This window comes from Peromyscus eremicus, chromosome 8a (assembly GCF_949786415.1).
Source record: "Peromyscus eremicus chromosome 8a, PerEre_H2_v1, whole genome shotgun sequence".
NCBI classification, from domain to species: domain Eukaryota; kingdom Metazoa; phylum Chordata; class Mammalia; order Rodentia; family Cricetidae; genus Peromyscus; species Peromyscus eremicus.
This window is the reverse complement of record NC_081423.1, coordinates 57,138,027-57,165,016: the sequence shown is the minus strand read 5'-3', so window position 1 is coordinate 57,165,016 and position 26,990 is coordinate 57,138,027. Positions and strand designations below refer to the sequence as shown.

At 40.6% G+C, this 26,990-nt stretch overlaps 2 protein-coding genes across 2 annotated transcripts; one reads left to right on the top strand and one right to left on the bottom strand.

Annotated features, from left to right (window-relative positions):
- Positions 1-11,914: 11,914 nt before the first annotated feature.
- On the bottom strand, positions 11,915-12,850 carry LOC131916203 (olfactory receptor 1468-like). Its single transcript, XM_059269512.1, has one exon. The coding sequence runs from the start codon at positions 12,848-12,850 to the stop codon at positions 11,915-11,917; it is 936 nt and encodes a 311-aa protein (XP_059125495.1).
- A 10,869-nt stretch (positions 12,851-23,719) lies between these two features.
- On the top strand, positions 23,720-24,658 carry LOC131917382 (olfactory receptor 1468-like). The gene has a single exon (XM_059271167.1). The coding sequence runs from the start codon at positions 23,720-23,722 to the stop codon at positions 24,656-24,658; it is 939 nt and encodes a 312-aa protein (XP_059127150.1).
- The last annotated feature ends 2,332 nt before the right edge of the window (positions 24,659-26,990 follow it).

The following is a 26,990-nucleotide window of genomic DNA, read 5'->3' as shown; positions in this document are numbered from 1 at the left end:
GTCCTTTAGAATGATTGACACTGATGTCTATGAAAGGGGATTTTAGAATGGCTACCTCTTCTGAATCCCATGACAGCTTACCCAACTGGTCTGATTGTGGATCCATCCAGACCTTGTTCGGTCTCCTACTTCCCCAGGGTGCATTTCCAGCTGGAGTTTCTACAATTGTCTTCTCGGGGCCCAGACTCCTGGGATCTCCGAATCCCATGGAAACTCATTAGGTAACACATCGAGTATTTCCCTACTCTCTTACTGCTGTACCATTCTAAACCACATATCTGAATAAATTATATTTACAGCAAGGATTCCAGATTCATTACAAGCCTGATATCCTTATGAAAGCTTCACTTAAGCATCATGGTCTTTGTTGATAATTCTCTTTTTTGACTTTTGCAGTACATGGACACATAGATATTGAAAGCAATGACGGCTTTCAAATCTTATTAATGCATCACACTAAAAGCTACTGAAATGCATAAATGAGCAAATTGTGTGCCAGGTGAATAATTTACCAATAAAACTTTGTTTAAAAAATTATTAGAATCAAACACTATACCAGGTGATACATTGCCTTGTGTTATTCAGTGGATATATATATATATATATATATATATATATATATATATCATATATACTATCATATTATCTGCAAATAGTGAAAGTTTGACTTCTTTCTTTCCAATTTGTATCCCCTTGATCTCTTTTTGTTGTCTTACTGCTCTAGCTAGAACTTTGAGTACTATATTGGATAGATATGGGGAGAGTGAACAGCCTTGTCTTGTTCCTGATTTTGATGGAATTGCTTTGAGCTCCACCTGGGGCCTAGCCGTGGATCTCTGCATCCAGATCCCTCAGTCATTGGATGGGGTTTCTAGCACGACAATTAGGGTGTTCAGCCATCCCATCACCAGAGTAGGTCACTTCGGGTTGTCTCTCGACCATTGCCAGCAGTCTGTTGTGGGGGTATCTTTGTGGATTTCTGTGGGCCTCTCTAGCACTTTGCTTCGTCTTATTCTCATGTGGTCTTCATTTACCATGGTCTCCTATTCCTTGTTCTCCCTCTCTGTTGTTGATCCAGCTGGGATCTCCCACTCCCCCAAGCTCTCTTTCCCTTGACCCTTGCCCTTCATTACCCCCACTCATGTCCAGGCTGTTCATGTAGATCTCATCCATTTCTCTGTCATTGGGCAATCCCTGTGTCTTTCTTGGGGTCCTGTTTTCCAGGTAGCCTTCCTGGTGCTGTGAGTAGCAGTCCAGTCATCCTTGTTCCACATCTAGTATTCTCCTATGAGTGAGTACATACCATGCTTGTCTTTCTGAGTCTGGGTTACCTCACTCAGGATGATTTTTTCTAGATCCATCCATTTGCCTGCAAACCTCATGATGTCGTTGTTTCTCTTTGCTGAGTAGTATTCCATTGGGTATATGTACCACATTTTATTTATCCATTCTTCAGTTGAAGGGCATCTAGGTTGTTTCCATGTTCTGGCTATTACAAACAATGCTGATATGAACATAGCTGAACATGTGCTCTTGTGGTGTGGTTGAGCATTCCTTGGGTATATGCCCAAGAGTAGTATAGCTGGATCTTGGGGGAGATTGATTCCCAGTTTTCTAAGAAAGCGCCATATTGATTTCTAAAGTGGTTGTACAAGCTTGCATTCCCACCAGCAGTGGAGGAGAGTTCCCCTAGCTCCACATTCTCTTCAGCATAAGGTGTCTTCAGTGTTAAACCTGGTTTTATCATGGAATATCTTGTTTACTCTGTCTATGATGATTGAGAGTTTTGCTAGGTATAATAGTCTGGGCTGGCATCCATGGTGTCTTAGTGTCTGCATAACATCTGTCCAGATCCAGGCTTTTAGAGTCTCCATTGAGAAGCTGAGTATTATTCTGATGGGTCTGCCTTTATATGTTACTTGGCCTTTTTCTTTTGAAGCTTTTAATATTTTTTCTTTATTCTGTATGTTTAGTGGTTTGATTATTATGCGGTAATAGGATTTTTTTAGTTCAGTCTATTTGGTGTTCTGTAAGCTTCTTGTATCTTCATAGGAATTTCTTTTTTTAGGTTGGGAAAGTTTTCTTCTATGATATTGTTTAATATATTCTTTGTGCCTTTAAGCTGGTATTCTTCTCCTTCTACCCCTATTATTCTTAGGTTTGGTCTTTTCATGGTGTCCCATATATCCTGAACATTTTGTGTTATGGCTTGGTTGGCTTTAATATTTTCTTTGACTGATGAATCTATCTCTATTGTATCTTCAACACTAGAGATTCTCTAGTCTATTTCTTGTATTCTTTTGGTTATGCTTGTATCTGTAGTTCCTGTTCCTTTACTCAGATTTTCTATTTCCAGCATTCCCTCAGTTTTTGTCTTTTTTATTGCCTCTATTTCAGTTTTCAAGTCTTGAACTGTTTCTTTAATTTGTTTGATTGCTTTTTCTTGACTTTATTTAAGTGATTTATTCATTTCTTCCATTTTTTGTTTGTCTTTTCCTCAATTTCTTTAAGGGAATTTTTCATTTCCTCTTTAAAGGCCTCTATAATCTTCATAAAGTCATTTTTAAGGTCGATTTCTTCTACTTCTTCTATGTTGGGATGTTCAGGTCTTGCTGATGTAGAACCACTAGGTTCTGATGGTACCATATTGCTCTTCATATTATTGAATGTATTCTTGCACTGGAGTCTACACATCTCTTCCTCCAATGGGTGCAAATGGTGTCTGTATCTTAGGGAGCCACTCTTGGTCAAACTGGCACGCTTGGTTCAATCAGAGATGGTGGAGTCTGTGTCTTAGGGAGCAGCTGTGGTCTTGGGGCATGAGTGGGATTGGGGGATGGAGTGGGGCTTGTAGGTCATGGGGTCTGGTGGGGAGTGGTAGTCAGGCCTGCCTGCAGTAGACCTGCCTGCTGACCTGTAACTAGGGCTGCAATTGATGGGAGTATGGGGGCACAAATATTGCCCCTGGGCCTAAAGTCTAGAGTCTGTGTTTATCACCTAGGAGAACAAAGACTCACCTCTTGGTCCAATTGGAGCTGGTGGAGTCTGTGTCTCAGGGAGCAGCTGTGGTCTTAGGGGATGTGTAGGTTTGGGTGGTGGAGTGGGGCTTGTCGGTTACAGGGTCTGGTGTGTGTGTGGGGGTGGTAGTCAGGCCTGCCTTCAGGAGTCTTGCCTGCTGGCCTGTAGCTGGGCCTAGAATGGGTGGGGGTATGGGGGCATGGATTGTGCCCCTGGGCCTAAAGCCTAGAGCCTGGAATGACTGGCTAGGAGAACAAAGACTCACCTCTTGGTCCAATCAGAGTTGGAAGAACATTCTCTATGACTCTATGTGGTGAATGGATGGAAGACATTTGAGACCAGAGGCAAGAAGCCTGTGGGGAGCCAATCAGGGTAAAATTGATGCTGCTGGTGGTTTAAACTTCTTTCTTTTTTCCCTTATTTATTAATTAACTTTTTTCATTTATTTTACAATCCAATTGCAGTTACCCCTCCTTCCTTTCCTTTCATTTCCTCCCCCCACCTCTCCTCAATCCCCTATCCACTTCTCCTCCATCTCCATTCAGAAAGGGGCAGGCTTCCTATTGGTGCCTGTCGTGGTATTGTGTTCCCCAAAATATTGTGTACCCTAATAAACTTATCTGGGGTCAGAGAACAGAAAAGCCACTAGATACTTAGGCTAGAAAATGTTGGCACTCACACCTTTAATTCTAGCATTCCAGAGGCAGAAATCCATCTGGGATCTCTGTGAGTTCAAGGCCACATTGGAAACAGCCAGGCATGGTGACACACACCTTTAATCCCAGGGAGTGATGGTACAAAGATATATAAGGCATGAGGACCAGGAACTAGAAGCATTTGGCTGGTTAAGCATTTGGCTGGTTAAGCTTTTAGGTTTTGAGCAGTACAGTTCAGCTGAGAGCCATTCAGATATGAGGACACAGAGACTTCCAGTCTGAGGAAACAAGATCAGCTGAGAAGTTGGCGAGGTGAGGTTAGCTGTGGCTTGGTCTATCTCTCTGATCTTCCAGTATTCACCCCAATAACTGGCCTCAGGTTTGATTTTATTAATAAGAACTGTTAAGATTCCTGCTACAGGTGCCAACAAAGCATGGCACATCAAGTTGAGGCAAGGCCAAGCCCCTCCCGGTGCATCAAGTGTGGGTGAGGTATCCCAGCATGGGGAATAGGTCCCCCAAAGCCAGCTCATGCTCCAGGGACAGGCCTACTGCTAGGAGCCCCACAAACAGACCAAGCTACACAACTGTCACCCATATGCAAAGGGTCTAGGTCGGTCCCATGCAGACTCCCTAGCTGTCAGCCCAGAGTCCATGAACTCCCACCAGCTGAGGCCAGTTGGTTCTGTGGGTTCTTCTGTCATTAAACTTCTACACTTGCAGTGAAGATAACCCACTATTAGTATTGATAACACACTACCACATCAGCCTTGGCAGTGAAGATAAAGGAACTGATCTGAGAACTTGTTAGGAGCTAGTATTCAGAACTTGGTGGTGATGATCTGAATATAGAGAGAGAATGAAAGAAGGCAGTTAAGCACAGCTGTGTTGATGCACTCTATCCACCTGTATATTTTTAAGTCATCACACTTCAGTCAAGTTCACTCATCCTGTGTTTAGACTCTGTAATAGTCAACCTCATTAGAAGAAATTTCCTTTAATAAGCCTTGCACAACATAAGCACATGATCTGTGAACCAATAGTGGAGGAACCCCCATGGAACTGGACCAGGCCCTCTGGATAAGTGAGACAGTTGATTAGCTTGAACTGTTTGGGAGGCTCTCAGGCAGTGGAGCTGGGACCTGTCCTTGGTGCATGATCTGACTTTTTGGAGCCTGGAGCCTGTGCTGAGACACTTTGCTCAGCCTTGATGTAGGGAGGAGGGGACTGGACCTGCCTTGGCTGAGTCTGCCAGGCTGGGCTGACTCCCCAGGGGAGACTTTGCCTTGGATGAAATGGGAGTGGGGGGTGAATTGGGGGGGGGCTGAGCAGTGGGAGGAGGGAGGATGGTGGAATCCGTGGCTGATATGTGAAATTAAGTTAATTATAAAATTAAAAAAATAAGTCTTGCACATCACCTTAGCCAATTTCTACCAACTCCCAGAAGTAGAATTTTCTGTAAAACTAAGACTCTATGAAACTAAATTCAACAGTATATTCAAAGAGTTCAAGCTAGTGTCTCATATCCTTTGGGGATCTCCTCCCCACAGACACATCGAGTTGAGCACCTATTTCTCTGGGTATGGAAATGCTCATTTTATGATTTATTCAAAATATAGCCTATGTCAAAGACATCAACATAAATCAAGTTACACTGAGCTTCATAGAAGAGAAAGTAGGAAGTAGCCTTGAACACATTGACACAGGAGACCACTTCCTAAATATAACACCAGTAGCACAGACACTGAGAGCAACAATTAATAAATGGAACCTCCTGAAACTGAGAAGTTCTCTAGCTCTCTTTAAAGCAGTAGCAACAAATTTTTGTTACAAAGTTGGGCTATTTGTCATTTCTTGAGGCAAAATTTTCCAATGGTATGTTTTCATTCGTTCATTAAGTTAAGAGAAGGTACACTGATTGTGAAACTTTAACAATCTTTGGGATACAAAAGCAAAGACAGAAGCAGTCTTTTAAAGGTAGCACTGTAATAGGCCACTCTTTAGGAATAGCAATGGATGTTGGAAGGCCTGGTTGTAAAGGTCCCACTAATTCCACGGTGGCCTTTACTCAATGAAGATCTTTCAGCAGATGTCATTTTCCTGACCATTACTTAATCACAAAATAGGAGAATTCCATGGACTGTTCGGTTCTCCTGTATGCCCTTTGTCCAGCTGTTCCTGGGCAGGTAGTATCTTTTCTTTAGTAAGGGGCCACTGATCCATGAAAATGGGATCTTCAGAAAACCAGGTAATAGGATCAGCATGATATTCCTCAGCAGCCCCTAGGAAAAAATACCCCAAACCTTGTCTATTATTTTGGAATGGGATTTAAAGCTTCACTTATTCACTGCAACTCTTCTCAGACCTCACAAGAATCCATTCTTGTGAGGGCATCATCTATTCAGCAGGGGTAATAGGTAAAAGAGACACATGCCTAGGCTTTGAAAGACATCTCTTACCCACAAATTAACTGTCAGGTCTTGCAGCACATAAGGCTAGAAGAAACCTAATTGACAATTGTAGCATAAATCTTAAAAGTTCTTATTAATAAAATCAAACCTGAGGCCAGTTATTGGGGTGAATGCTGGAAGATCAGAGAATCATAACAAGCCACAGCTACCTTGCCTCACCAGTTCCTCAGCTGGTCTCGTTTCCTCAGACTGGAAGCCTTTGAGTCTTCATCCAGAATGAATCTCAGCTGAACTGCTGCTAGAAGCCTGAAAGCTTAACCAGCCAAATGCTTCTAGTTTCTGGTCTTCACGCCTTATGTATCTTTCTGTTTTTGCCATTACTCCCTGGGATTAAAGGCTCACTTCTTGGGATTAAAGGCGTGTGTCACCATGTCTGGCTGTTTCTAATGTGGCCTTGAACTCACAGAGATCCAGAGGGATGTTCTACCTCTGGAATGCTAGGATTAAAGGTGTGAGTGCCACCATTTTCTAGCCTTTGTATCTAGTGGCTGTTCTGTGTTCTCTGACCCCAGATAAGTTTATTAGGGTGCACAATATTTTGGAACACAATACCACAACAGACCATCTCTTTTCTGAAAGGAATGGAGAAGTGGATCTTGGGGAGAAGGGAGGTTGTGGAGGAACTGGGAAGAGTGCAGGGAAGGGAAACTGTGGTCCAGATGTATTATATGAGAGAAGAATAAAAAAGAAAAAGTTTTTTGAACTTTCTTGAGGCCCATCAAAACTCCCACTCCACAGAGATCTGCTTGAGTGCTTTAAAGGGGCCAGTGGGAGGCCAAGGTTGACAGGACAGAACTGAAACATTGGCACCTATATCTAACAATCCTTCAAATTTCTTACCATCTATCCAGAAAGGCATGGTGGCCCACTCTTTAGTAATTGATCTCATCCAGTACACATCTGAGGACCTGAAGCATTCTGTTCCCTGTTCCTGAGCAAACTTTACCTGATTAAACACTGACACTTGAACCAATAATAGTTGAGCAATAGGTTGTCCTTTTTCTGTAGTTTGGATGCTAGTAGGAGTAGATGTCATAACCCCTTACCCAGTTTCCATGAGGCAAAGGCTGTCCTTCACTATTCCTCTTAGCTTTACATTTGCTTGCCCAGTGATTTCCTAGTTCACAGTGAGGGCATGAACCTGGGGCTTTGGTCTCCATGACTTGAGGTGCACTCTGCCTTCCTTGTGGACACTGCCTTTTAAAGTGTCCAAATGGGGGCTGGAGAGATGGCTCAGAGGTTAAGAGCACTGTTTGTTCTTCCAAAGGTCCTGAGTTCAATTCCCAGCAACCACATGGTGGCTCACAACCATCTGTAATGAGATCTGGTGCCCTCTTCTGGCCTGCAGGGATATGTGCAGACAGAACACTGTATACATAATAAATAAATAAATCTTTAAAAAAAAATAAAAATTAAAGTGTCCAAATGGACCACATTTAAAACATCAATGACCATTACCCTCATTTCTTTTTCCTTGTTGGATGACTGTCAATAATTGAGGCAGCATTTGCCTTTGGAGGTCCACAGTAAGAGATAACCCTTGAGTATATCAAGTTCCAATATCAGCACAGAGGCAGATATAATTATTAATATTTCCCTTCTTTCAAAAGGGATGGGTGGCACTCTGGCATGCAGCATTAGCAATCTCACATGCCAGTTGCTTGACAATAATCAGTCTTGCCTCTCCATCAATCACCAGGTGACTGACAGCCTTCAAAAGATGAGAAACAAAATCTTGATGTGCCCCATAAAGCCCTTGTCTAATTTCAAAAAGTTCCTCTGTATTTCTCCCAGAATCTGGTAACTTGCACTATGCTTGCAATAAATATGAATTTATTTGTCCATAAGCCTCAGGAGGATATATAATCTGTCATTGAGCATCACTATACATGGCTTCTTCTGCTACATTTTAAAAGGTATAGGCATATTATTTTGTTGATTTTTTAAATTCTTTTTTAAAAACTTTTAAGAAATGTTGAGTTTTTTCATTTTGTCTTCATTGGTGTTTTGTCTACATATATGTCTGTGTGAGAGTGTTGGATCCCCTGGAAGTGGAGTTATAGACAGTTGCAAGTTGTCATGTGGGTGCTGGGAATTGAACTCTGGTCCTTTGGAAGAGCAGCCAGTTCTCTTAATTGCTGAGCCATCTCTCCAGCCCATATTTTGTTAATATCTAGTAGCTTGGTGTTGACATCTTTCTGAATAATCCTCCACAGTAAATAGTCATTCCATTTAGAGAAACTTTGGCTAAGATCTTCCAAAGAGAAGGAACAAAAGGATCCCCAGAAATAGAATCAAGGAGAAATAACGTATAAGGAACAGTTGACTCACGGCCATATCATAATTCACAATGTACTTAGTCCAATTTTCACAGTTTCAATACTGCTTAAAAGTCAAAAGCAATGTCTGAGACTCAAAGGAATCTCATAAGTGTAACCCCCTCTTAAATTAAAAAAAAATTCCACACCTCCAATATATAATGGAACAGAAAGTTCATCAACATTTCAAAGGAGTGGAATGGGAGCATAGTTAAGAAATAATGGATATAAACAAGACCAAAACCAAGAAGGGCAAAATTCAAATTCTGTAGCTCCATTTCCGGTGTCTGGGAATTTATGTTCAAAGGGTTTAGGTGGTTCTATCTCTCCAGCTTTTCTGCGTGCAGCATACAGCTCTCTCTCTTGGGTCCCTTCCACTCTCTGTATGGAGCTGTCCTTGGCCAATGTCTCATAGTTCTGGCATCTTTAACAAATGGGCATCTCCACTAAATCCCAGGATTGACCCAATGGCCTCATACAGTTTCTTATCGTCTCAGAGCCTTCATTCACTTGCTGCCTGTCCTTGGTGGCTCTCTGAAGCCACGGAAGAATAATCCACGAGCCCTTCATTCTCAAATCTTTCAAATCTCTAATGACAGCATTGTGTAGATGGAACTGCTAACTTCAGCTGTCAGCTTGGGCTGGAGGATGGCCTCTTTGAATACCTTCTATGCTCTCTTTACAAGTTGGAAGCTTAGCTGGGCTCAGTCCTGCCCTGGAGTCACTCTTTCCTTTGTTCAGGTACAGAGAAGGTCCCTTCTTAACTGTAATAATAACCTCTTTAACCACTACAGCCTCTTTGCCAGCATATGCCTTGGCTGTAACATTTAGTTTCCTAGGTATCTTTTTCTCTCCACACTGGACATTTGTATTTCTTTTTGACCTAATTGCTCTTTTTCATGCAGACCTACATAAGTATTATCAATAAGAACTATTCCACAGACTTGACATTATTCAGTCTTGAATTTTTCTCCACGAAAGAAATTAGTCCATCAATTTAAAAATTAGCCCAATCAAGTTCTCTGGAAAAGGGAGAAGTCAGTCAGCTTCTCTGCTAAAATATCACACAATTGCTCCCTAGCCCAGTTGTTAATATTGTTCCTTTTGAAACTTCTTGAGCTGGATCTTCATAGTCTGCATAGTCTTGATAGTCAGCAGGGCTATGTTACAAGCTCTTACTGAAATATTCTTTTACTGAAATGTTCTTTTAAACTCTACTTACAACATTCAACCACTTTCCTAGTCCAACGTTGCAAACTCTTCCACATTTCTAAACAAACAAACAAACAAACAAACAAAACCAAATAACAAAACCAAACAAGCAACAGTCAAAAACAACATAGTATGGTTTTTTAGAGCAACAGTAACAGCCTACTCTCTGATATCAACCTACACATTCATTACTTTTCTGTTGCTGTGATAAGGTACCATGTCTAAGGCAAATTTCCATAAGGAGTTTATATGTGTACAGATGTGGTTGCTCAGGTAACTGGGTAGGAAGTGACATCATAAATCAAGATATGTAATAAAAGGCAAAGGTCTTAGGAAGAACAGAAAGAGTTCAAGGTTCTTCACATTGAGATTTAACTGCTACAGGACCCCAACTGGAGCTGTGTACTGGGCATATGAAAAGAGGAACAGAGAGCTCTGGAGGAAGACCTAGGATTCTCATAGATATGTAGGAGTGTGGTGATATATTGTGTATCCTAATAAACTTGCCTGAGGAACAGAGGACAGAGCCAGTCACTAGATTAGACATAGAAGTGGTAGCACACACCTTTTAATCCTATCACTCGGGAGGCAGAGATCCATCTAGATCTCTGTGAGTTCAAGGCCACACTGGGCTACAAGAGATTGATCCAGTGTAGGAGAGAAACAGAGCCAGACAGTGGGGCACACCTTTAATCCCAGCACCTGAGATCTCATGCCTTTGCTTGGGAAGCACACATGCCTTTAATCCCAGGAAGTAAGATGGCAGGGCAGAGAAAGGTATATAAGGCCTGAGGAAACAGAAGCTCACTCTCTTTAGGCTGAGGATTTCGTATAGGTATGAACTAGTGGCTGGCTGCTCTGCTTCTCTGATCTTTCAGCTTTCACCCTGAAACTTGGCTCTGGGTTTCTATTAAAAGACCATCTAAGACTTGAACAGCATAGGAGTTAATGGAGGACATAAGGTGATGTAGAGGTAGCATTAGTTTCTATAAGAATACTCAACAGGCCGGGCAGTGGTGGCGCACGCCTTTAATCCCAGCACTCAGGAGGCAGAGCCAGGCGGATCTCTGTGAGTTCGAGGCCAGCCTGGGCTACCAAGTGAGTTCCAGGAAAGGCGCAAAGCTACACAGAGAAACCCTGTCTCGAAAAATCAAAAAAAAAAAAAAAAAGAATACTCAACAGAAGAAAGGAATCCATCATAGCTGGAAGCCTACTCCATACCACAGTGATGCTAAGGGTCTGAAAGGACTAGTGACTCTCTTCTTTTCTGAAGTGGGAGAAAAAAAACTGTAGAATCATATAGTCTTCCATCATACAGGGGCTTAACTCATCTCACCCTGTGTGGTATGGGAGGCTGTGGAGCTCCACTTTCCATCTGCAAAACAAATCAGGTTACTGTCTCTACTTCCCTTTTTACGGGGAATAAAATAAACATAGCTATAAAGTTTTAAATCCAAAATTCCCAAAGTGCAAATAAACACAAATACAGTGCTCTTATAACTGAACTTTCTACCAGTCTCTCTCTTCTTGCTTCATTACTGGAGAAAAAAATTACATCCCTTGGGTATAATTCTCAAGAAAATACAAAATATAATGCTGTACTGACAGTGTTAGAAAAAAATCTATTTATGGCCAACATATCCCAGAAAAAATTATATACTCATGAAAAAAATTAGGATGGGAAAAATGCTTAAATACCACATCGTGTGAAAATTTCCTGTAAGATGATATATGTGGGAAACAATAGCACATATCTGGGAGAGTGAAATGTGTGGATGTTTCTGAATATTGAACTCAGATTATGACACATATTTTTAAAATAATTACATAGAGAAAGTAGAGTTCTGTAGAAAATTATAAGATCCAGGACACATTTTTTTCATTTTTTAATTTTTTAAAATTCATTTTTACATACCAATCACATATCCCCCTCTCATCCCTCCTCCCGCTTCCCTCTCTCCCACTGATATAAGCAATGGGGATGTCATTTTAGAAAACTCTTAGCTCTTACGCTATAGTTTTATAAATCACAAGGACATCAACTCACAGTGGGGTCCCTAGTTAAATAGACATTTTCGAATAATTGAATAATATTCACTTTTTTGAATATTGAATAACTACATAGAATGCTCCATTAATAAAATAGCCCAAAGTGGGGGAAAGTCAAGCATTAGTAATATTAATATAAATATATCTACCTGATATTGTTATGAAAACATCTAAAAGGTGATTATCATCATCAGAAGAGATTTTTCTTTTGAAATACTCTTTTTAGGGCTTCTTTCATGTCCCTGTTTCTCAGACTGTAGATGAAGGGGTTCAGCATAGGAGTCACCACTGTATACATCATAGACATGACAGTGTCCTTCACAGTAGAGTTATTAGCAGATGGACATAAGTAGAGGCCAATAATTGTCCCAAAGAACAGTGACACCACAGACAAGTGAGAACCACAAGTGGAGAAGACCTTGTGAATGCCTCGAGTTGAAGAGCCCTTGAGGATGGAGGAGACAATGCGTGCATAAGATGCTATGATGAGTACGAAAGGAAGTACAACAACAAGCCCTCCTATGATTAATACCACCAACTCATTAATGTGAATGTCAGAGCAGGCCAGCTTCAGCATTGCAGATAGATCACAGAAAAAATGGGGAATCACATTGTTTTCACAGAAAGACAATCTTGTTAAGAGCAAAGTGTGTAACATGGCATGTGATGTGGTCAGTACCCAGGACAGTACCACCAGACTCACACAGAGCTTGGGGCTCATGACGCTGGTGTAATGAAGGGGGAAACAGATGGCCACATAGCGGTCATAGGCCATGGCCACTAGGAGGAAGCTCTCAAGATCTCCAAAAAACAAAAAGAAATACATTTGTGCCAGGCAGCCTGCATAGGTGATGGATGAGTCCTGGCTCTGCATGTTCTGCAGCAATTTGGGCATTGTGACAGAGGAGAAGCAGAGGTCAGAGAAGGACAAATTGCTGAGAAAGAAGTACATGGGTGTGTGAAGATAGGAGTCCAGTAGAATGAGGATGATGATGATGAGGTTCCCCAGGACGATGATGAGGTACATGGCCAGGAACAGGAAATAGAACAGGTGCTGTTGCTCTTGGGGGATGGGCAGGCCCAGGAGGAGGAACTGGGAGATGACAGTTTGGTTGTCTTCAGGCATGACCTTTCTGTAATATCTGTAGGGAAAATAGTGGGTCCCTCAAAATTTCAAATAAAATGAATATGTATCTATTATATGTCATTTATAAGAATTAATCACACAGTCATCAAAATATTATCACCATACCAAAATTGCAAAAATTTCTATAGACATAAAAGACTAAGTCTTTTGTAAATTTTGTATGTTCAGTATTACATCCTTTAAATTCTACTCTTTTTTTGCTTGTTTGTTCTTTCATTTGGTTTTTTTTACAATCTGACCTCAGTTTCCTCTTTCTCCTCTCCTCCCTGTCCCTCCTCGCTCCCTCTTCTATCCACCCCCATCCAGCCCTCATCTGTTTCTAACCAGAAATGGGCAGGCCTCCCATGGATATTGACAAAACATGGCATATCAAGTTGTACAAGACTAAGCTCTAAATTCTATTGTTACATGAGATACAAAATGTGTTAGCTTTTCTCTTGCTTGCCAATTGGTTACGTGTCCTCAGTGGTTATGATTTGCTTCAGCTCTTTCAGTTTCTTGCATCTCAGTGTTCCCCAGGTCTTTGTGTGAACAGTCTCAATTTATGATTCTATACCTATACCAAGGAAAATGTCATGCGTTTGAATGGCTTAAATTACCATTTAAGATTCAGGTCGGATTTCTACCTTATCCTACAGAGCTCTGATTTCTGAGGATGAATGATTTTTCTCTAGAATGTACTGAAGCATTGAACACACAGCAGATTCCAAATAAAATTTCCACATTCATTCTGTTCCTTCACTTACCCATCCTCCTTCAGTCTCTCATACTAGTAAAAGGAATCCATGATCAAAGCAGAAATCTGAGTATTTTATTTTATTCATTCTTTTCTTTCACTAGCTATACCCCATCAAGTAAAACATATAGACCCTAAACTTTATTTATGTTTAATTCACCTTTGTCCTAAATATTACTACCCCAGACAAAGGCATCATCTCCCTTAGGCTATTGAAATTATCTCAAATTCCTCATTCTAAGCTTCAGGACTCTTCTCAAACAGTTTTCTTTTCCTCTTTCTATGTAAAGTGGAAATCCAATCATCCTTCCTTGCTGAATGAATTGTTGGTAGATTCTCACTGCTCTTAAGATGAAAGCTCAATTTCTTTCAGGGGCACACTTGACATTGTAGTGTCCAATCTTCCCTACCTCCACAGTCCAATTTGGTCACCCAGTGATGCTTGCACTCCATTTTCCAGTAATTCTGGGTCTGAGGAGGTCCCTTCCAGCACTCTGCCTTTTACATCTGCTGTCCCTTCTGCCTAGCAGTTCCTTCCCATTTCTCCCACTCACCTGGATTACCATTTGTCTTTCAGGTACAGTATGTGTGGCTTTCTAAAATAAATCTCCCAAGTCTATCTAGAGTAGGTGAGACCTGCTGCCATTTTCCCATTGTATCTATCTGGTAGTCATCCTACAGCACTTGATGCCTTGATGAGCTGTTTATAACTGACTCCCCCCAAGTTGTAAAACTCCATTCAGGAAAGGCATGTCTGCCTTCATCCTGCAGTAGGGACACCCTGCATGCTGACTGCGTTCACCTCATATCCTTTTAATGTTATCAGTTGCCTGTTCCACTAGGAAACGCACTCATGCACTTTTAAAACCACCAATTCCTATCAAACTATAATAACTACTGCTGTTCTTCTCTGACAAAAATTTATGAACGTTAACCCTTTACCCATAATTTTGACTTCCCGTTAAATGTTCAAGTATGTAATTTTGCAGACATGAACAATATCAAGGAGCTTTATATAGGAGACTTACTCAACTTACCAATTAAAATGATAATCTAAGTGTCTTCATACTTCATTCTGTGTGATGTCATCGATATCCATATCCTAAGAAGAAATATGGTTGCACTTTTAGTAAATGTGAGAATATTTCTACCCTTATCCTGTGTGAGCTCTTTCACCAATACACAGGCCCCCAAGTGCTTGATAATTTTATGTGTCAACTCAAATTCATATTAATTTTGCACACATTTTGCAATTTGGTTAACATTTATTTACCTCAGTACACTCTGAGAGTGAATCAAATCACCTGGCATAATGTGGTGTGCTTCATACAATCAACTGAAAGCATTAACAGAAGGATTGGCAATCTCCCAAGGAAAAGAAGACCCTGCTGCAGAGTGCCTTTAGTTTTAAGACTGTAATTGCAGGACTTGCTTGGGCATCAGCTCACTTCCCTGACTTACAGATTCCAGGCTGGCCAGTCTCTGTAGTCCAGGGAGCTGACTTATTAAAATGAACCCTTATTTACTCTTTATCTCTCTCTCACCCTCAATCCCTAGTTCTGTGCACTCTTATATGCAGGTATGTTATGGCTTCTTTGGATTTCTGGAATATTCTGACGTCAATAAACCCCACTTTGCCTTAAATCTGACAAATGGAACATAGAAACTTTCAGGAAGACCATATGCTGAGGTCTCCCACCTAAAATATTTAATTCATCTTCATTAGTAACTTTTATATTTCAAGGTTATCTGCTGGTATTAAGGGGTAAATATCTATTGCCTCCCTTGTACCTGACAAGACCCCATCTCTGGTGTCTAGAGTGACTAGGAATCACAGATGAGAGAGCTCATATGAAGATGCTGTGTGGAGGAGACAACAGTTTCATGTTTCCTAATCCATGAAACCCCAAATTCCCTGGCTACAGTCAACCTAAGAATCACCTAAGATGGTGCTTCTAAATTTAAAGTGAGTGAAAACCACCAGGATATCTTATTCAAATATTTCCTGTTTTCCTTCAGTTCTAATTTTCATTTTTAATCAACAGCCACAGAAAGTCAGTTGCTGTGGTAAATGGGCTGTGATACCTTTAAATTTACCCATTATTAGGTTCTTCAGAAAAATTAAAGTACCATTCCTAGGAGGAGATCTATCTCTTCAGTTATTTTTAAAATAAAACAAAGTTTAAAAATGACCCCACGAAGCCTGTATGGATCACAGAGCTGGTGTTATGCTGATGTGATAGAATCTGGTAAGAGTGTAGTGTGCAGTGATATTGATGAATATTATCATCAACAAAGTGCCTGGAAAACAATAGTGAAAATGCTTGTAGAGGGTTAGAAGGACGTGAAAGGCAGCGAGGCACAGAATAGAGAAATTGTCACATGTAATACTCAACACTGTAGGAAATTACACAACCTGGAAAACTAGACCTTTGGGTTAGAAGGACATTAAAAGTTGGTTAGTCGCTATCCTTCCCAACTCACCAAGGATGTTTTCAAGTGACTCTAAGACCCAAGCCTGAGCCAACCCCTTTATTAATTGCAGGCTAATGAAGTAATGCTTCTATGGTCATGATATGTGTACCATCCCTGCTCATATCTCCCATTCTACTCATTTCTGAGCCTAAGGGAACTTACTCCCAGAGGAGTCCAGATCCTAAAATCACTCAATAAAGACAAATTAATTAGTCAGGAACTTTCTAGGACCAATTAAGAGTCCTGTAATAGTAACTGATACAGCCCTGATCACATCCGGTTTTGTTTGGGTGAAGGTGGAATTGGCATGAAACTCACAGATGGACATGTAGTCATTGGTTCCATTGGGGATTGGTAGGAATCATTTATACCTAGAACCTACTTTATGGAGGGTTAAAAGGTGCAGTTAGGAAGCTCATAAAGTACTTAAGCACCATAATGTATATGATTTAAAATATATTAGACTTATAATATTTCACACTAGAATTGGTATAAGTCTAATATATCAAATTTTATGGTAGCATACTACCACAAGAAGTGCATGCTTTGGAAATATTCCCATATGACCCAATCTCAACACAATCCAACTTGCTATATACAGGCCTCAGGGAGAGATACATACACTACTAATGAAGATTAAGTGTATATGGGCTAATTTTACATCTATGCCAATAAATAAGAAAAAATAACTCCCTCAAATCATGTTCAATTATTTGTTGGGGCATTATCTTTTAAAAGCCCTTGGCTCCTTACCTCTCTAGGTGAAACTTAACAGCATATCCCATTATCATAATCACACCATTGGCCAAGGAACCATAGATGGCATTTGTAATTTCTGATTTCAGTACCTGTTCCTTGCACTTGGCTCCCATCATCTGGCTCAGATGCTGTATATAGTGATATTTTGAAAACCTTCATTCCAAGGGAATCTACATATTTGTTGATCTTACAATCATTAGCTCACTATCGATTGTATTAACATTTAGCTTTGTACATGGAAATACTGTGAGGTAGCCATAAATTCTTCAGTATTCTAAGCTCAATTCTTTGTTCCAGTCATGTATAAAACTCAAGATCTTCTTTATTATTAAGTGTCATTCATCCCACACAGAATGACAACTCTGCTCTTTATATAGTATTTTACACAAATATTAAGCTTTGGTTATGAAATGTTTCCTTAAACTTGTGTGTTCAAGGTCTAGTTCCAAAAACAGTGTTCAGAAGGCTTTGCAGATGTGATAGGATCTTTATTACCCTGACCTAGCCAATGGATCCATCCAGTGATGGGGTCATAATATGATTTCATTATGGAGAGATTGAAGGAAATAGAGTGTGGGCTTATTTGGAGGAAGTAGATCACAAGCATGCTTTTGAAGGGTATACTTGTTTCTGTTGCTCCATCTGTCTTTCTTTGCTTTCTGGTTACCATAAGGTGAACACCTTTCTTCTCCCATATCCTTCTATTGATGTATCACCTCAATATGAGATCAGAGATATTAAACCAAGTGGCCACAGACAGAAATATCTGAAATCATGACTAGAACAACCATTTCCTCTTTTAAGAAGTTTATTTAAGCTCTTTAGACATACAGTGAAAAACTGAAGAAAGGAACAGACATGGTTGAATAGTATCCTCAACTTCCAGGCCAGTTAAACTGCTGCCACATTCCCCAACAGAAGAACACACCCTTTGGGAAGCATATACACTTTATTTGCTACTGTAGGTCCTCTGTCACAAACCTTATTTCAGCCACAGCAGCAGAGCTAGTTCTGTACTTTAACTAGGTGAACTTGACAGCACCTCATCTCCATCTTTATGAAGATACTTTTCAGTTTTTGCACTGAGACCTCTCTGGATCCCAGAGAAAGATGTCATAGGAGATTTTCTCAACACTTATGCAAATACTAAATCCTGTTGTCCTCCTTGAAAGCATTATTTTAAACAATGGGACAGGTGGACTGGGGTTCTTTTTCTGTATATAGAATTTTTTTGCACCATAATTAGAAGACTATGTCTGTACTATCAGTCTTTAGAGAGCAACTAATAGCCTTGGAAATACCCTGGGTTGTTTCAAGGTTTCCATGGTGCCTCTTTGGCCAATAACTCTATTAGATGTAACCCTTTCTGGGCACTGGAGGTTTCTCTACAAACTGATGGTAATGACCTGTTGTTGATAACAACACCAACATATCTCATGGAGAATCAAGCTGGTGCCTAACTAGAGCCTTTACCCATACTGAATATGTTCATGGTACTAGAAGGTACCCTGCAAACTACTGGAGAGGAAGGTAAACAGCAACTCAGCTCTAAGCCTTTGATGTACAACGGTGATCTGCCCTCATGATATGCTGCTGCAGTAGTGGCACAAACATTGTAAGAGTATCTAACTATTATCCAATGTTTTGTTTTGACAAAACAAAACAAAAGCCATCAGTGTTGAGGCTGGACAATGCTACCCAACAGAAAGAAAAGAGCCCCAAGAGTAGGCACAAGAGTCAGAGACCCACTGATTCACATTCTCAGGAGTCCCATAAAAATACTAAGCTGAAAGCTATAATGTATACACAGAGGACCTGGTGCAGACCTCTGTTTGCTCGGTGATGACTGCTTCAGCCTCTGTGAGCTCACAAGAGTGTTGCTCAGCTGATTGAGAGGGCCTTGTTCTCCTCCTGGTATCCTCGATCCTCTCTGGCTATTACATTCTTTCTACTTCCTTATCTGTGGATTTCCTGATCTCTGAGAGGAGGTATTTGATGGAGACATCCCATTTATAGCTATGCGTTCCAAGGAGTCTCCCTCTGAGTAATGTCTGATTATGAGTCTCATCATAGGTTCTGTAGGGGAAAGGAGCTGCCTAGAGAAACACACCCTGACCCTGGAGCCCAGAATTAGGGAAAGATGGCTCAGATAAAGCCAGTGAGAGAAACACAGTTTAGCTCAGATCAGAGCCATCTCTGCCCCTGTCGAACTGACTTGTGAAATCAACCAATCACAGAGCAGGACAGTAGAATCCTGGCCCTAGGGCCCTGGACCAGGGAAAGAAACACAGCCTGTGTTTGGGACCTGAGCCAGAGAAGTGAACACTTTATCCCCAAACCCAGAACCCAAGAAATATGCCCTAACTCTGAGACTAGTGCCAAAATAACACTCTTGGCCCCTAGAATCAGAGTCAGTGAAAGAAATGTGCCCTGGCCTTAGAGGTAGTGTCAAAAAGCCAAGAAAGGCCAGTGAAAGAAACACAGTTTGGCCCTGAAGTCAGGGCCATCTCTGCCCCTTGCTCACAAAACTGGCCAATCCCTGGGCAGAAAATAAACTATCCAATCACAGTTGACTTCGCCCCCTAGACATCCTATATAAACCGCCCTGCCTGGTCAGTTGTGAGCTGTTCTCTCCACCCTGGTAGAGGCAGTTACTCTCCTGGACTCCTCCTTCCCAAATAAATCTCTTTCTCAAAAGAGTATTGGGTGAAGACCTTCATTGACAGCTGAACAGAAGAACCTTGCTGGGATGTCCCATAGTGGACTGAGCAAGGGGGAGCTGAACAGAAGAACCTTGCTGGGACGTCCCATAGTGGACTGAGTGAGAAAGAGCTGGTAACACTGAGCCAGAGATTGTGGCTCTCCAGGAGAGGAGCAGGATTGCTGTGTCCTGTGGGGAAACCATCCCCCATCATACCACCATACCAGGTATATCCTGACCTTCCCGAAGAGTCAGGATACCCTTCCTTGCTGAAGCAGTTCCAGGCCTGACTCTCCTGAGAAGTCAGAAAACCTACCTTTCCAAGGTTGGGCTGTTTCTTTACAGTCCCAGCCATCAGAGCTGTGCTAAACAGCTCCAGGTATCCGGGACACCTTCAGGGCAGAGCTCTTGTCCTAAGCAGCTCTGAGGTGTCTGGGATACCTCGCCCTCTAGGGCTGAACTGTCTCCAGTTCAGCCATCACAGCTGTACTAAACAGCTCCAGGTGTCCGGGACACCTGCAGGGCAGAGCTCTTGTCCTAAGCAGCTCTGAGGTGTCCAGGATACCTCGCCCTCTAGGGCTGAACTGTCCCCTCGCAGTTTCAGCCATCAGTTTACTTACATTTGGTGCCAAAACCCGGGACACCAAATCCATAGCTTTTGCAGTTTACTAACAGGTTCCCATCTGCTGCAGGAAGGAGCTTCTCTGATGATGAATGAATAAGACAATGATCTATGAGTATAGATAGATATCATTAGGAGTCATTTTATTTGTCTATGCAAAACTTGGTTGTGGGAAGACTCAGAAAACAGATGTCCTGAGACTGGGAATTGCTTTGGCATTTGTCTCTTTAGGGAGCTTCAGATAAGAGGTTTTGGTATGTAGAAATTGACTTGCTAAAGGTATAAATTGTATAACAATAAAAAAGCCTTTTGCAAAGCTACAGTCAGTCAGTTCACCAGAGGCTGATTCCCCTGCAGCTGCAAAAGCTAAAAGTCATCCTAGAGTGACTCTGATTTTTCCATGGACCCACGTGAACTGAACACCTGACATAGCACTTTAATTTGTATTTTCACAATTTCATAAAAAATAGATTTTACACATACAGTCCTAGGTGATGGAATACCAACCTTCACCGCTGTGTTTCCTGCCTGTGTATTCAATATGACTAGCTACCCGATATTTCTGCTGTCATGCCTTCCTGCCATGGTGGACCTAAACTCTTAAGTCATGAGCCAAAATAAACTGTTTCTGTGACAGCTTCAGATAGGTATATAGTGCATTTTAGAGACTTCTACCTCTGATTATTCCTTAATAAAGACAGTTTCAACTACCTTCACTCAGTTGCAGTCTGAATATATTAAATGGAAAATGCTAGAGATTAATAATTTGCAGTTTTAAATGATGTCACCCCATGCAGTATGATGAAAACTGAGTGCCCTCAGTCTCCATCCTACAAGAGATCTGAATAATCATCTCATCTAGCATTTCCACATTCTATCAGCTGCACTCCCTGTGAGGTGCTCTTCAGCCATCTTGAGAATCAAATCCACTCTTGTGCTGTGAAGCCTTATACAGGAAGTGATGGGTAAATCTTCAAATGAAGCTTAGAGAGCAGCCTACAGCTGTACTACATTGCCTGTGTCCTTCACCTTATTTCCTGCTGCATAGGCATTATAATAGTCCTCATGACCAAAAGTAGAAAGGTGAGGGTAATACTGTGAAATATTTTTGAGAGAGAAATGTAGAGTCATCAGATGGCTTTAATGATGATAAATTGTTATAACTAATTGTTATTATTAGTTACTGTTAGTCTCTAGTAAGTGAAACTTTAACATTTAACTTTAACTTTGATATAGACTGGGGTTCATTAGACAGAATTATCTAGAAGAAAACAGAACAGGACAAATATCTGTCTTAAAGATACAGCCCATATAACTGGGAATTGGTAATTCCAGTAGCTGCAGACCAGATTCCCTGGAAGAGTGGAGGTTACAGTGTCAAATCCAAGGCAGTCTGGATGATGTTTCTCAAGAAACTATAGATTTTCTCTTTTTTCTTCCAACTGCTCATGTGAGGCTTGTTATATTAGGAAGGATTAAAGTTATTTTCCCTGATAATGTTACCTACTAATTTAAGAGTTAATAACATTGCAAAACATCTTCATAGAAATATCCATAACAATACTTTGACCAAAATTGCTATCAAGTCCTATACCACTTCCTACAATAATTAACTATCAAGTTAGGTAGTTAGATAGGAATATCTGAAGATGAACTTAGGTGAAGGATTAAACATGCATAATTATTTTCCTACATCATTATCTGTAGAATAATATGAATTGAAGGATAAAAGTTTTGAATCATGAGTACTTTCTAAAAGAGCAAAACATCTTCACCACCCTAATACTTTCCATAAATACAATGATATCTCTGAAGCTAATCACAAGAGTATCAAGTTTTCTTGGTAAATAATGACTTTATATTCTTGGGAGACTGAAGAAGAGCAATTATTTAGATTTAATGTGCATTTCTGCCTTAGATTTGAAATATTCTTGTCTCAGTCTACAGCACAACCTGAAAATCTCTGTGAACACTGGGTCACATTCATGCAGGGTTGGCCTTATTTCAGTATGAGGGCAGGCATGACCTTTCTTGCATGAAATCTACACTCTGGCAACAATAAATGTGAACCAATGATCAGGGCCATCGGTAGCTGTGAGGTGAGTACCAGATGCTGGGGCACCAGGGTAGAAGGTCTTATTGTGTGTAGGAACACAAGAAAGTGTTGACTTAGCAAATAGCATGTCATATTGTGGAAAGATGGGTTGGACAAGCCACACCACAAAGGAGAGGACATGATAGACTAGGAGAATACCAAATAAGAAATTATGGAGGCACAAACTTCAATTTGAAGTACAGCATTGCTGAAGAGAAGAACACAGGCACTGGGTAAGGCCATATTGGACTGTAGAAGTTGGTACGAGTCAGGTAAGCAAGTACTGATTGTGCAAATGAAAGGAATTTTGTCCTTAAGAACAAGATAGCCATTTGAAGAATGAATCAGGAAAGAGAGGACTGTATTTACATCTCAGAATGCCTGTGTGGGTTAAACATACTGAAGATAATACTGTTGAGACATAGGACATGGGTTGGAATTGAATGCTGACTTCAATATTTCAGACAAGAAATGGTGGCCTCCAATTCTAAGAATATGATTGGATGGTTTTAAGAGGCTGGATAAAAGGAAGATGAAGATGAGCATCTAAATGATGTGATAGAGTTCAAGGTAAGGAAAAATGATGTGCAATAAAATTCATATAATGCCTCTTGAATTCCTTTTTATTACATTATAAGAAACAAGAGACATGGGAGAAAGATGTTGGGAGAAGAAGGAGTAAACTACTCTTGGGATGTATTGAGCCTTCAATGCCTGTGGGAAAAAAACAAGGAAGGTGATTAATCAGCAATGAGGTAGTGAATTCTGTAGATTAAAGAGACAGCTACACCTGACTTTTAAATGATACTCTGGCACATTAAAGTATTTGTGTTTGTCTTGGGGATTATATAGAATTATGAGGACTAGGTGTACAAAAATCCTTCAAGAAAATTCACAGAATAAAACTATAAAACTGTGGACCACAGTTGCCTAGTATAAGTAGGCAGGCAGGAAATAGATATGTCAATACATTTTGTGTATCAGAAGCAATTATGAGTCATTAGGCAATACTAGACTATTAGAACATGCTAAAGCAATGTTGAGAAAAGCCATTCATGGTAATAATGAGTGAACATATTTGGTTGTAGAGATTACAATTATTTTGATGAGAATAAGATTAACTACTGTAGAACTTGCAACATGCCATGTGTGTAATAGAAACGACTGTTTTCACTATGTCATGGAGATGGATTGGTGGGGTTGTCAGCAGAGTATAAAGGACTAGGGTAGTATGCATCTGTTACCAGGGACAACTGGAGAAGTTAAGGTATCAAGGTTATTCTATACTTGAGTGAAGCAAAAATTATAAAAATTAAAGAATATAAATAATGAAGAAAAATTCTTTCTAAAGTAAGGAAATGAAAAAGAGATTAGAATTGGTCTATGAACTCCCACATGTTCAACCATTAGGAGTTTATAAAACTATTAATTATTTTTCTTAAAGTCATTAGAGGCAGATCATGACTGGAAACAACCAAAGTGCCCTCTCCCAGTTTCTTCTTCTGGGCCTTTCCATTCCCCCAGAGCACCAGCACCTGTTCTATGCCTTGTTCCTGGCCATGTACCTCACCAACATCTTGGGAAACCTCATCATCATCATCCTCATTCTACTGGACTCCCATCTCCACACTCCCATGTACTTGTTTCTCAGCAACTTGTCCTTCTCTGACTTCTGCTTCTCCTCTGTCACAATGCCCAAATTGCTGCAGAACAAGCAGAGCCAGGACCCATCCATCTCCTATGTGAGTTGTCTGACACAAATGTATTTTTTTATGGTTTTTGGAGGCATGGAGAGCTTACTTCTTGTGGCCATGGCCTATGACCGCTATGTGGCCATCTGTTTCCCCCTTCATTACACCAGCATCATGAGCCCCAAGTTCTGTGTCAGTCTTTTGATGCCATTGTGGACGCTGGCCACATTAAACTCCATGATGCACACCCTACTCATGGCTATATTGTCTTTTTGTGAGAACAATGTGATCCCCCACTTTTTCTGTGACATAACTACAGTCCTGAAGCTGGCCTGCTCAGACACTTATATTAATGATTTGATGATATTTATTATGGGAGGGCCCATCATTGTTATACCATTTCTACTCATTGTTACATCCTATGCAAGAATTGTCTCCTCCATTCTCAAGGTTTCTTCTACCCGGGGCATCAATAAGATATTCTCCACCTGTGGATCCCACTTGTCTGTGGTGTCTCTATTCTATGGGACAGTTATTGGTGTTTACTTATGTCCATCAGCTAATAGTTCTACTGTAAAGGAGAATACCATGGCCATGATGTACATAGTGGTGACTCCCATGCTGAATCCCTTCATCTACAGCCTGAGGAACAGAGAAATTAAGGGGGCTCTAATAAGAGTTATCTGCAAGAGGAAAATCTCTTTGTAATTGTAACACATGGAATTTTACCTATTTTATGTAATAAATGTATCGATATTAATATGTTATGTCAGATGTCCCTCAAGGCCTACATGAAAGGGCATGCCACATAAACTGTTCAATACACAAAAGAGGAGGTTTAGTAGAGTAGTCAATGGAGGAAAGATTGCCTTTGATATCTGGCTATGTCTTCGTCCTCACCAGCATTTGTTGCAGTTATTTTCTTGGATACTAGGGCACAAATGCTATGAAGGGGGAAAGGGAAAAACAGGGGGAGGATTTTAACTGGGGAGGGAGGAGGGCATTACAGAGAAAGAGGGATGAAGCAGAGATCAATAAAATTCAGGATGCTTGAAAAGGCCATAGGCAAACACATTATTTCATAATCATACTTATAAATACATATATAGTATATATGATGGAGTTATGAAACATGGTATAAATACTCCTCACAAGAGCCATAGACTACTCAACAAAAATCCCGGTGCCAGTTATGAGAAATCTCCCTTCCACTTGTTGGTCAACAGAGTCCAAGAGACTCCAAAAACAATACAGGCTATTACCCCTGCTCTTGTTTTCCTCATAGAACTTGAAGATAAGTTCCTATTGGTGAAGACACCATACATTTCAGACATAGGACTTGGGAGAATTGAGCTAAATCTGACTCAGAAGCCCCTGCGTTGGGGACTAGCCCTCAGTATTGGAAGGTGCTATGCAGGAAGCAAGGGGAGAAAAAGAAAGAATAGTCATACTCCACTGTAAAGTTTGTTGTCCCGGCCAGTGGGATCATCAGCAGAGACCCTAAAAGGGGGAATGGCGAATGAAGGGACAAGAGACACAAAGAATTGACAGCAAGACAGTATTCTGATCAAGCTGCAAAATTTTATTTTTCTCAGGTGGGTTTTATAGAAGCGGACCAGGAAACTTTCTTTGGGAAAAGATCAAGGGACTGTTGAGTTGCAAAGCAACCCAACCAAGCAACCTAACCACAAAATATTGTTACTAACAGTCACTGTAGCAGAAAGATAAGGAAATGTTAAGTTATTTTCTAATAACTCAGGACTTGTCCAGGCATGTTAAAAGTTTCTGGTTAGTGGCTCAATACTGGACAACAGAAACTTAACTCAGGCAGGCAATATGGAATGGCTCTTAAAATTGTCCTCGACAGTTTATAAACCACAACAATGACAAGTGGAGGAAGGCATCCCAGTGGTTCAATAGTCACACTTATGTCTTGGGAGTAGCCAAAAACTGACTAATTAGACTTCCATTTCAAACAATAGGAAGGAACTCACTCCTTGTCCTGCAAACCTAGCCAGTCATAGGCCCTAGAGGAGAACCTATTACTACCATTTTCCTAAACTAACATAGTTTCTACTTGTATTTCTACTTGTATACTCAGAGAAAAGTATAGCTCTCATTACTCAAAAATAACCTTTTTTTGGCAACAGATGAAAACTCTTACAGAGATCCACAACTGGCCAAGTTTCAGAGAACATGTGACTTTGGTGTGTCCAGTCCCAATTGTTGTATCTTCAATGCAACCACTATACCCAAGCCTAGGGCATCATCTTGGAAGATGGAATAAAAATTATAAAAACCAGAGAACCAATGCTGTACTGCAAGATAATGTCTTCTAGATGTGACAGGGAAGCAGCACCCATGAACCCTCAACTCCCTTGATGCATTTGAAATCAATAAAAATCATGGCAATTTAGGAAAATGGCAATAAATGGCTCATGTGACAGGGAGAATCAGTTTTCTTCAAGGTCTAGTCCCCCATGGATTATCATATGTCAAGTGGTTATCACAAAAAGCACATACATACTAGCAAGACTAAATGGATGTGTGTGTGTGTGTATGTGCATGTGTATATGTGTGTGTGTGTGTGTGTGTGAGAGAGAGAGAGAGAGAGAGAGAGAGAGACAGAGACAGAGAGAGAGACAGAGAGAGAGAGAGAGAATATAATTAAAGAAGATTTGGTCATGAGTTTGAAAGGGAGACATGGGATGAGTTAGAGAGGAGAGGTTGAAGGATATCTCACTGAAAGCAATATAAAGATTCATTGCAATTCCTGCAAAACCTGCTTACAGTCTGCACTGAAATAGAAAAGATTAACATTCATATAGGAGCAGAGAAGATCTTGGATATCCAAGTAAATCAGTGAATCCTTCAAAATAGTAAATAAATATGATTGAAGATATCACTATGCCTTTTTTTCTGTTTTATTTCAGAGTCATGACAGCAATAACAGCATCAACAGAACAGGACAGAGGTCCAGGTATAAACCCTTGAAGCCACATCCACCAAAGATTCCAAAAATGCAAAGGGAGAGAGAATA